At 41.6% G+C, this 12,554-nt stretch overlaps 1 protein-coding gene across 1 annotated transcript in view; it reads left to right on the plus strand.

The window, feature by feature from the left end:
* The first annotated feature begins 6,324 nt into the window (after positions 1–6,324).
* Positions 6,325–12,554, plus strand: part of MAOB (monoamine oxidase B) — a 52,966-nt gene continuing 46,736 nt past the window's right edge. Inside the window, exon 1 of the mRNA XM_077171574.1 lies at positions 6,325–6,533. Within this exon, the coding sequence (XP_077027689.1) occupies positions 6,488–6,533 (46 nt within the window). The 5' untranslated portion in view covers positions 6,325–6,487. The remainder of the gene's footprint in view (positions 6,534–12,554) is intronic.

Raw genomic sequence — 12,554 nt, forward strand, 5'->3', positions numbered from 1 at the left:
CATGGCCCAGAGAAGGGATCTTGAGAGCCAGTGCAGATGAGCAGCATAAGATGAAATAAATCCCTGTCACCATCATATTTTCTGAAAAATCCCTTCACCAAGATATCTTCTCCTGGGAAGCTGAGAAACCTCAGAGAAAAATGAAAACAATAATTATCTGATTAGCTTCTCCTGTGTTTTGCTGCTTTGGAATGTGGTCTGGACATTGTTTCTCAACTGGTCATTGTTTGATTGGTTTCATGTGAATTGTTTTGACTTAATGACCAATCACAGTCCAGCTGTGTTGAGGTTCTGGCGAGTCACAAGTTTTTAATTAGTATCTTGTTAAGCCTTCTGTAAGTATCCTTTCTCTATTGTTTAGTATAGCTTTAGTATAATATAATATAATATAATATAATATAATATAATATAATATAATATAATATAATATAATATAATATAAGCCTTCTAAGAGCATGGAATCAGATTCATCATTTCCTTCCTGCCATGGGGGACCCCAAAAATACCACAAATCTCATCTGTATAAACAATAATATCTTTACCTTCTCCTCCTTGAATTTAGATCTTTTCACTAGCAAGCATATTTCCTTATCTATTTTCGGGGCTTTTTGCTGAAGCCATTCCAGTTTATACAGGCCCATCTTGGATTGTGGAAATGTGCAGGGAACAATATCCCCCCATTATTCACAGCAGCATTGCCACGTACACACATTGTAACACCTTATATATGCACAATAACTTCCTTATCAATACATGATAGCCTGGGTCCTGTTGTTCATTACTTTAATTCTTTCCCAAGTTTGCACTGCAGGAGCTTCTGGAATATCCTCCTGTATGTTTTTTTTTCCTTCAGGATAACATCCGGTTGGCTACTGGTGATGGGCTATTTCACCACAGCTAAAAATTAGGGAGTGAGGCAGAAGAAATGTGGGGAGGAAGATAAAGAGAATGAGGAACCAGAGGAATGCAAGCCTAGGAGCTTCTTTTGGCTCCCATAAAGGTGAAATAAACCAGCAATGAGTTGTTAATGAAGGCTGGTGGTGGACAGACTGGAAGGAGGTTTTCTTTCAAGTGACAGATGGCAACAGTGTGCTGTGACTTCCAAAGATGCAAAGCAGCAGGACCATAATGATCAAGAGAAAATAAAATGTCACCGGCCATTATTCACAAGAAAATATTTGGCATGAGTGAGATGCATAACTTGTCTCTTCAGGAACTCTTCAGGTTAGGTAATTGGTGAAGGACATGGTAGATTTTTTTGTTAAAGGGATGAAAGTGTTCCATTTCCTCATGAATTCTGAGGCATGACGGTGCATTTGCACAGGGCATTGTCTGTTTAGAGGTAGGAGATGGAATTTCACTGTTCTCATCTGCCTTGCATTTTTAGGTTTTGCTCACCTAGCTCAAGAGAAAAAGAACTGAGCTCAAACAGATTCTAAACAAGGGTCAGTAAAAAAATAGGTATTACATAGCAAAGACTGTTGGCTTTCAGTTTAGAACATGTCTTCTGGTTACTACTTTAAAAACACTGATTATTTTTGAGCAACACCCTTTGATTAAGTCTGTCCTTAAGTCTGTCTCTGCCTGAAGCAGCAATATGGTACTTTATAAAGTACTTTAATTTTCTAACTCCTTTACATTTACCTAAAACCTTGCTTTCCATTCTGTCCTTATCCTTGCCTGTATAGGTGACCTGTGGGCCCATTCCCCAGGAATTCTGCATGGCAGGAGCTGACATTGCCCATGAACAAATGCAAAGTGTCTTTATAAATTGGCACAAGTCCCCATCACAGATGCCATGGCAGTGCCAAGCACCTCTGCATGCAGGTATTCATGCTAATAACAATAGTGAACACCACCACAAACTTGAAAATGGATTTCTTTTGGAGGAAAATTTTGCAAAAAAAGAGAAGCAATGGGAAATTGGATCAGCCTGAACTGTAGCTAATTGTCAAAAAGAGATTAGCACAGTGCTAGGATGAGCTTGACATTGGGGAATTAATTTATGATAGTTTAAGGGTTTTCCCCTGTTTTTTCTTTGTTGGTTATATTAGTAAGTATGCATATATTTGCATGATTACCATTATTGTTTTTAGTCCTTCCATCAGAATGGTGGTAACACAGTCACAGATTTGTAAGAGTGGGCTCATTAGGATAAACAGATGGAAAAGAAACCAGAGACTATGAAGTAGGATATCTGGAATGCTTTGAGACATCACATCAGTTTTCTTCCACTCCTTCTTGGGGTTTCATTACACAAACAGTCTTGATGAATGGCTTCTCTGTGAGATCTCATGAGGGCACATGTGACTGACTCCTTGTTGTCTTAGAGCCTACATGGCCTCCCTCCACTGAATGGGAAGGTGCCTCTATACCCTTTGGACCAGGAAGATCCTTAAATCCACACAGACAGATGATGATAATAAGAAAGCTAAAATTATTTTGTTCCAAAACCTTTGCACTCGTATTAAATAATTATGGCATCAGTAGGGACCTAATTTTGGGAGCTGCTCCTGCCTGGGGGTGGGACAGGCCTGGGCTGTCACCTTCCCTTGGGGGTCCCCATGATCCTTGTCCCTGTCCCCAGGGAACTTCAGGCCTGGCTGCATTGGGATGGTCAGACCCTTGCTCTGTTCTTGTGCTGTGGCTCTGTGTGTGCTCAGAATGTGAATGTTTACATTCACTCATTGCTTCTACTAATAGGCCTAATCTTGTGGGTTTTACATTTAATGAGCAGTCCTACTTTGAGTGCAATCTGATTGATAAAATATTCAATTTGTGCTTATTAGCTCTAGGTGAATGTCAGGCTGTGTATGCTGGATTAAAACTCTTGGCTATTAACATTTACCTCTCCAGTTAGCACTCACTGCTAATCAAGACACATTTCAGTCATGGCTGATGCCACTGTGGAATGCAGGGACAGAGCAGACAACCTGCTGAGACACCTTGCAGCAGTTTTCCCCTAGAGGAAAGCATGCAGCTTATGCTCATTTAATTGTGCAGTATTTCAAAATCACTGATGTGCTTTCACAATTTCTGCACTGATTGCATGAGGGAAATTTGAAGCTGTGTAAAATGTATGTTTACCAAGGTATTTAAATCTGCCTGCTTTCTGCAACACCAGTATCCAGCAAGCACAAAGGCACTAAGCAGGAGAGCAGCATGGCTTGGCTGCAGATGAGGGAGGTGTCAAGCCATGTTCATCCCTCCTTTGAGGGATTCTCCACCAGGGATGAAGGGCAAGCACCAGATTCACTGGGGGCCTGAGAGCACCAAGGCTCAGGGAATGCTCAGGTTACATCAGGGCAGTGGTGGAAAAGGGTGGGAGGAGGATGAACACCCAGGGATCGCTGACAGGGACCTGGCACAGTGGGAGTTTGCATTCAGACCAGGAATTTAGAAGAATTCCTGGCTTCAATCACACCCCTGCCCCTGAAGCAGGTGCTAATATAGTCTGCAGGTAACAGAGGAATCCATTTGGATGCTTTGACTGAAGGTGATGTTAACATCCATTTTCTTGCCAGCAGGAAATTTCAGTGATGTGAACCAGCTTGTCCTGAAGAAGAGATTTTCCCCCTGAACATATTGAAGAAAAACTGTATCACATAAACAACGAAAAACTGGTTTTTTAAAATGCACTACTATTTAAGGAGTAGAAACTGAGAGGATGTGTAATTTAAAAAGCTGTACAGTGGTTTTACCAGTCACTGACCAGTGATGAATCATGTGCCTAAATTCTACCTCTTACACTTTTAAAATGTGGAGATCTTTGGCTTTGACCCCTACTCCATCAACTTTCCACTAAGTCCTCAAACTTTAGTCCCTGGCTGTCAGTACATTTTCTACCAGACACCATAGTTATTATGCCATTTAATTGCCACAGTGTCAGAGAACCTAAGAAAATTTATGACAACAATGTATTTTATCTCAGGCAAGCTCTAGTCTGATGTAAGAAAAGGTAGAGGCTCTCAGCTGCTGTGTTTTCACAGAAAGTTTGCTTTGCTTTTAACATCATGCATTCATTCAAAGGATAATGTGCCAAAATCCAGGCACAACACACTTTATCTATTTAATTAGTTAGAACAACATGAGAGAAGTAATGGGACCATAAAAACAAGAAAACAAGAAACTGAATCCTAATGGGATTAGATGTGAGGGTTCCAGACCAAAAAAAAAAAAAAAAGAAAAAAAAAAAAAGAAAAAAATATCTTTATGCCATCAGAGGCTTTATTAGAGTTAGGTACACCATTCTGCTCATACCTGTTGAAAACAGATACTTTTGGACTGGGATCTGTGTATAAAATTGTTATTAGGATCAGCAAAGGTGTATCCCAATATTTGAGGATCCTGAAGTGCTTGACAAGCATCTCAACATTGCAAACAGAAAAGCAAAGAGGGGAAAGCAGAACCTGTTTAAATGTACCATGGTGTGCTAGTTTTTGTACTGGCTGGAGTTACCATCACACTTCAGAAGCAGAAGCTACTGAGATGAAAAAAAAAGAACTTTGAACCAGACTTATTGCAGGAGAGAGGAAGGAAAAAACACCAACCTGGCTTTGGGAGGGGTTTGGCCTGCTCTAGACAGTGCTGGATTTATTCACTAGCAGGATTATGTAATGTGTCCATGAACATACAGAAACAGACTTAATGACACAGATGTTTGCTCTGGTGTGTCTTAACAGGAGCCCTTGGAGGGCTTTGTGCCTTCGTAGGTCCTCTGCCACATACCCTCAAATGCAGGCAACACAGACTCCTGTTTCAAACACACCTATGAAAAAATAAATAAAAAAAAGATATTGATTCTTAGAGCCACAAGAGACAAAAATAGGAACCAGAAGAATCCCAGGAATAAGTGATATGTATTGAGAACATTAAGAGGTTGTGGCACCTGGCATTAAATACATAAATATAACCATAGCTACCCTTGACAAGAGTCCATAAAATTACCAATTTCTGCTTTTGGAATGGCCTTCCCCAGTTTTGAGTGTTTCATATGGGATTTGAAATGTCTCTGCAACCATTATTTCTGATAATTTGATGATTGTGTCTCTCTCAGGATAAAGAAGTTTTGGAATTTGATTTAATCAGACAGATTCTTTCAATCAGAGTAAAAATATGTATTTCTATCTTTATTCTATTTCTTGTCCCTTTAATTTTCTTCCCTCCCATTTTGCCTAAAATTGCAGGACTGTACCCTTTGTAGTCAATATTTGTGACTTCCATCACATTCCCTGTCTCTGGACCCCATAAACTCTCACCTGAGGTATTATGGAAGAGGGACAGGGAGCCCTCTCCAGACTTTCATGGGCTGCTTTCTGCAATGTACAGCTCTGGGACATGGAGAATGACAGAAACTGAAGTGTCTGGCTCAGAGGATGTCCTGGAGCTGGGAACCTTCTGCCTGGAGTCTGCCGGGTGTGTGTCGCTATGGAACATGAAATAAAACTATGAGGACACGCAACCCTCTAAGGTAAAAAGGAGGGAAGTTTAATTTCTGACTGTAACATTATAGATTTCCAAAAGTGACAGTGGACTGGAGGATGACAGTGCTACTTCTCCAATGACACTGGACAAACCAACAGTCTATCAAATGTTTCTCCTCCATAAAAGAATGCAAAACAATGAGTTATTTACATAAAGTGCATGAGAAAGGTTGTTACAAGAATGTAAACGATCAGGATTCAAGAAGATACAAGAATGTCATTAGAAGGCTTAGAAAAACTTGAAGAAACAGGGCAACAGGTGTGGGAGATCAGGTATGACTGAAATGACTGCTGGATGGGATCCCTACAGATACACCAGACCAAACTTATTTCCATGCTTTGAGCATCCCCAAACCCACTTCTCCTGGTGCCACCCTCACAGTAAAACAGAAACCTGAGCAGTGGAAGGCCCTGCTGGGTGTGTAGGGGACCAGCCTAAAGCATCCCAGCGGGTTTGACGACACTGTTGCTTCTGGATGAGCCCTGTGGGTCTGTGATCCTCTTGGGGGTCACCCTCAGCTCTGTGTTCTGAGGCCGGTCTGCAGGAGCACTGATACATCTCAGAGTCCCCACCTCGGCAGCCACAGCCACTCCAGGGTGGCTGCAGAAGCGAATTCCTACAGAACCAAGCAGAGAGCCCGCGCTGCTGCGCCTTGGGAGCCGCGCTGCTCCACCAGAGCCGAATTCCCTGCCCAGCCCGTGCGGGGAGACCGGAGAGACCTCCCCGGCAGGGCTGTCCCTGGCTGTGGGTCAGTGCCGGCACCAGCAGCACCAGCAGCAGCACCAGCAGCACCAGCAGCAGCACCAGCAGCACCACCAGGAGCAGCCCCGGCACCAGCACCACCAGCAGCACCACCAGCAGTAGCAGCATCCCCGTTCAGCATCCCCGTCCAGCAGCCCCGCACCGCCCGGGCCGGGTCCCGCAGCGGGGGCGGCGCCAGCGCGGGGCGGGACCGGCACAGCCCGGCCGGAGCCGCCGCGGGAGCAGCGAGCCCCGGAGCGCCATGGCCGAGAGATGCGACGTGGTCGTGGTCGGGGGCGGCATCTCAGGTGGGTGCGGGGGCGGCGGGGATGGCGGGGAGGGCACGGGGCAGAGCGGCGGGGGATGCGCGACCCCCGCCCGGCCCGAGCGCATCCCCGCCGGCTCGGTACAAGCGGCTGGGCGCAACCCCATCGGTCGGTGCCGTATGGTGCAGGCAGTGTTTTATTATTATAAACTATTAATAATGTCAATTGTAGTGTTATTTTTCTCATGTTTTTATTTAATTTTATTTATTTTTATCGTATTTTTATTTTGTATTTTACTTTATCTTTGGTTTTATTTTTATTCATTTTTATTCATTATTATTATTATTTTATTTGATTCATCATTATTATTTTTATTCTTATTTATTTTATTATTAATTTTTCTATTATTATTTATTACCACCATTATTTATTATATTTATAATATATAATTTATTATTTATTATATTGTATTTTTAGAATAAAATACTTTTTATTATAAATTTTTATTATAGTTTATATCCATTTTTATGGATATAAACTATAATTTATATAAACGATAAATTTTTTTATAGTTTATATCGATTTTTATTATAGTTTATATCCATTACTGGTCATTTTTACTACTATTGTTCATTTTAATCATTTTTAAAATTCAATTTTATTTTATAGATTTACATTTTATTTTTCTGATTCTTCCACTGTCCAGTCCTGGCATCCCCTGAACCTGTGCAATTTTTTCCAGTACCCCTGGATCTTTTGGACAAGCCAGGCTGGAAGCACTCAGCATCCTCTGCATCCCGTCCAGGGGTGTTAGGTAGAGGCCCTCAGTCACATGTGAATAATTTGAATCCTTGTCTGCCTTTTGTTCAGCACAGGTAGAGGCACAAAGGAAAAATGCCTGAAATCAGCTGGGTGGGTAGGAAGTTTCTAGTCCCCCTTTCAGCACAGGTATGGGTTTGAGAGCATGAGCAGCCTGGCAGAATGGACAGACAGCACTGGGGCCCTGGAACCTTCTTGCACTTGAGTGACAATCAGTTTTTAACCCAGTCTGGGCTAGAAAACCTCTGTGCCTGCCCACAGTGAATCTCTCCCCTGAGCACTTTGTTCTGAGATCCATGTGCCAAATAAATTGTGCATGGGCAGTAGATTTTTTTCCCCCTATGCCTTTGGCACATCAACATTTGCTGTTTGGCCCCTTAGCATAGGGAGGTCTGGAGTGATATCTCCTGTCCCATTGGTGATCTCCTCAGAGCACGAGGAGTTTGCACACATCCACAGATCCAGCAGTATCTCCTGCCAAACCACAAACAATTACTTGAGATCTGTTACTAAATGTGATTTTGTCCATCTGTTTTTCATATGGCTTTTAATTTCCACTATTTCCTTATTATAATTCTAGGTGTCTGTTTAACCATGATGTTAAGGTGTGCAGCATGCAATTTGAATGATATACAAAACACAGATAAAAAATCATAGGCATTATTTCCTAAGGATGATTCTCTGATAACAAACTGCTGAATAATGTTTGACTGTTTCAAGTATGTTTATACAAATAGCAAAAATTAACCAGTGCTTTTCTATAAAGCACAGTGGATTCTGAACACAGTGCTGTGGCTAATTTTTAACTTACACTGTGTGTCACAGTGAAACTCAATTAAAGTAATTAGCTCGTGGTAAATGTCTGTTCATGCCTTGTAAACAAAAACATTTCCAGTGCATGGTTTTGTACAGCAGTAGTGCTGCATTCCCTCTGGTGAATGAGTTGGAGTGAAAGAGTCAGTGTAACAGCTTTTAAACTACCCTTGTTATCTGTGGTTGCCATGGGAATATTTTCATGGCAAGCCTGCACAGCCCACTGAGGTTTTTCTGGAAGAGCATCAGGACAGAGGAGCAGTGCTGAGCTCTGGTCAATCTGTACTTCACTCTTTGCCACCTGCAGCAAGTGGCAGGGGGAACAGTTTTCTATTTACTTCTCTTTACGCTAAATACCCACCAAAATCCTCCTGCTTTGTGCTGTAGCAACTTTTCTCCTCTCTTCCCACAAAGACTGGAAAAATATACAGGCACAAAAATTGTATTGACTAAGCACCCCTCTTCAGTCCCTTTCCTATAGCTGTTGTGTGCAGCCCCTGCTCACTTCTGATCACACTTGTCTGTACATCATTGAACTTGCAGCCAGGTGATGGAACTGTGGTTTTAGATCTCCTTACCCTGATTTAGAACCCCTGCTAACATGCACAGCTGCTGCAGAGATCTCTGCTCCTGTCCACCAGAGAGTGAAGTGTTTGATTTTTGGAATGAGGCACCCCTTGGAGAGCAGGGTTGTTGCTGCTCCGCAATTCCCGTGTGTTCCTTCAGAAAGTCTCTGGATCTGAGCTGCCTGAGGCTCTTCTGACCCAGGCTCTGTGGCTGCTGCCTGTGAAAACAAACAGCAGAAGGCTTTTGTCACACTGAGGTGTGCTCCAGCCCCAGCAAAGCAGGGGATGGCAGAGCAAACAAGGACTTGCTGTGCCAGCAGGAGGATGCACACACACAAACAAGTGTCAGAGCTGCCCCTTGGCCATCTCCTTTCTCTTTATTTCTGCAGGTAAAGCAAGCTGTGCATTTGCAGGCTCAGTCCCTCCTTGGCAGCAGCTCTGCATGTCTTTTTATCCAGGTGTAATCAGTAGGGTTTAAAGAGTGAAAACTTGATAATGAAATAACAGTGCAGAGGCCTTCACAGCCCTGTGGGTCTCTGTTCTTTTATCTGAAGATGCCACTTCCTTTGCTGAATAATTTTTAGCATTTTTTATTGTAGGTTTGATAAAAGGGAAGAATAAAACTAAGGAGTAGTTTAAATTTTATGTAATGAAAATCTACTCAAAATTAGTCTTCATTTCTTTCAAGTCAAAGTAATGGTCTGTGGCTTTTCTGAAGATGTCAGGTAATCTCAATAATATTGAGGATAATGAAGACCTTGGAGGAACAGGAGGATTTATTAAGGGTACATTCTGTTTTATGGGTAAAACTTCAGCAAAAGCTTTTGAAATTTTTTTTGCAACTGGTGCAGATTAAAAAGAAATATTTTAAAAGAAAAGTTCCCAGAATCAAAAAGCATATATGAAAATGCTTAGCCACACATTGCATGCAGTATGCCTGCTACTAAAGAATATTTAGATCAGAAGCATAACAGACCCTCCTAGAGCTGGAATGTGCATTGTGACAGATTCTTCTCTTGGCTTGGAGTCTTCTCTTTTACTTTGAAGGGCTCCTCCAGCACAAGGGTCAAAACAACTATGAGAAAACTATAAAGTGACATCATCAAACTTGTTTGTCTTCTAAATTGAGACACCAATGACTTCAAATAAAATCTTGAAATCTGCTCAGAGATTTTGTTTACAGATTTTCTCCTTTTGTTTTCAAAAGTGTCTTCTTGTCCCTGCTTTTGTCTTGGGAACTGCTTTCCTTGTTTTGTTTTCAAGTAAATGATCAGATTTTATTCTAATCTTATGCCAGTCCTACTTAAGAAAATGCTTCTCTTAAATCTCTAGTGCACAGATTTTACAATCAAAGTGAGGTTAATTGATTTTTTTTTCCTTAAAGGTGAAGTCTTTTGTTAATTATAGTGTTATTTGAAGTAATGCTTGGTGTTTTGCTGTTCACAAGCAACCTGCCATGTTCCTGTACGCTTAGAACCAAAACATAATGTAAGATAAAGGAATTCTATTGTTATGTTAGGTTTTAAAAATATTTCCATACCTATTCTTGCATTATATTGGCACCACTGTGCTCTCTACTCTTCTTAAGCCTCACTTTTAATTTGTGTGACAATTTAATGTGCTATATAATTACAGTAGCTCTCACTGCACCTGTGAACCACTGTCAAGTTACTTTAAAAATAAAAACAAAACCAAAACATCCCAAAACAGACCAGGTGTTTTGAGGGCTATTATCTGATGGTATTCTATCTATTTAAAAACAGACTGATGCAGAGGGCAAAATTGTGTTTTAAAACAAATCTGGGACAAGTTGTAAGAAAACTATAGATGAAATACATAATATTCAGTAGATACTGAATAGATACTGAGTAGATTCAGTTGTTTCTTTTTGCCCTCTGGTAGTAAATTACAATGTCTCAATGCTCCTCCTCTGAAAAGATGGTTTACCGAACAAGACAAAGTTTATGGAGAACATTACTAGTCTGGGAGTCCTATGCTAGATGTCCATTTGGAGAAGAAAAAAACCCCACAAAACCAAACTGAGGGCATGGATGAAACAGCTTTTCATGATGAACCAGGTTGGATGGGTCAGTGGAGGACTCTGACCCTCTCCAGGGGATGTCACCCCTCAGGGATGCACTTGTGGCAAAGGGAATCCAGGATATTTTTCTGTCAGTTGGCATGATGAGGTTCTTGGTTCCCATTTTCAGTCACCTGTCTCTGTATCTGACAGCAGGAATTTATTCCTTTTGTACTCAACCTCTCATGGCTACAGCAGAAGGAGCCAGTTGGGGGGAATCTGCATTTGACTTCTGGACATTTCACAGAAAAAAACTTGGAAATGCACAGTAAATAGAACAGAAAGCACCTGCATAATGTTGTGAAATGGTTTAGTAGCCTAGGCAGCAGGGACAGCTCTTGTAATTCACTGTCTGAGACCTCCTAATTGGTCTGAGAGTTGATTTGATAAGAAGCTTTCCAGCCTACCTGCAGGAGCCATCTCATCTCACAGGGCTCAGGGTGATGCTTCATTAAGGAAAGGTTTTTCATTAGCTTATTTAACCATTATGAAAGCGTTTTGTTAAGGAAAGTTCATTCAGCATGTTCAGCAAAATGGGAGAACTACCATGGAAGGAGAAAAAAGGTAAGTTAGGATGGCAAAACTTTGGGAAAGGAATTGCTGTTATTTCTATTGTAGGAAATATGTTAAGCTATTAAGGGAAATAACTGGTAGGAAACCAAAGTTTATGTGCAGCAGTGGGTGTTCAGGTTACAAACTGGAGACTCTACAGGATTTTCTTATCTGTGCTGCTGAATTGCCTTTTTTTTTTTTTTTTTTTTTTTACTAACAAGATTTTCAGGAGAGCCTGAAAGCTCTTTGTAAGGAAGTTCTGTGCATTTTTTGCTTGGACAACCACCTGCAGGGGTACTTTTAGTTGGTGAGATGTGAGAGATTGGTCTAGCACTTGACTAGAACCTAATCACACTGGAGGTGGTGAGTGGTGTTAGTCTGCACTAGGGAGTTGGTTCAGATCAAGTGTGTGATGTTCTTTCTGCACTATTTTTTCACATAGACATTTCCAGCTGGTTGTCTTGGGAATCTTAGTTTCCCTGGTCAAAGATAGTGACATGGAAAGAGTGAGTATTTCAATTTGTGCTCTTCTTCCTTCCATGAAGACACAGTTAAAAATTATTTACTTGGTCATCTTTGGACCAGAGATGTGCACCTGCATCCTCTATGTCCATCCTCTTTGCTTTCTCCTTGCCTACTTCTCTTTCTTTCATTTTCTTGTAACATCAAGAGGTTGCCAAAAGATCACATTCTGCATATTTATGAATCACGATTTGCTCATTTTCCTCCTTGGCACCATCAAGTCCAGGAGTTATTTTAGAGAGATGCAATTCATTGTGCTTCCCCTGCTGTAAGGAGTGATCAGTGTCAGTCTCCAGCAAGCAGCACCATGTCAGACACCACAGTGGCACAGCTCTGGGTTAAACACTGGTGCCTGTGGTCCCAGTGGCTGTGAGGAGCAGCCCTCTGCTCTGGTTCCATCCTGGAGTTCTCAGGCTGTCTAAGATGATCTCAGGAGTGTGTTGACAAGGATGCTGTAGACTGCTGGAGGTGCTCTTAGTGGTGTTTGTATGTAGTCTTATCCAAAGCTGGAGAGATGTGCCAAAAAGCTGTTTATTCATGTTTGCACTGCCTAAGGAGACAGCTTGAGCAGTGTGGGCTTACACAGCCCTGACAGTCCCAGAGGTAAACTTCCAGTGCTGCTTGTATTATTGTAAACCAGCAGAGAGTTTGCTCTGTATTTATATATCTTACACAGCAGCTAATGTCAATGAATTAGGCCTTGCTCATAAT

Source organism: Agelaius phoeniceus, chromosome 2 (genome assembly GCF_051311805.1).
Source record: "Agelaius phoeniceus isolate bAgePho1 chromosome 2, bAgePho1.hap1, whole genome shotgun sequence".
Classification (NCBI taxonomy): Eukaryota; Metazoa; Chordata; class Aves; order Passeriformes; family Icteridae; genus Agelaius; species Agelaius phoeniceus.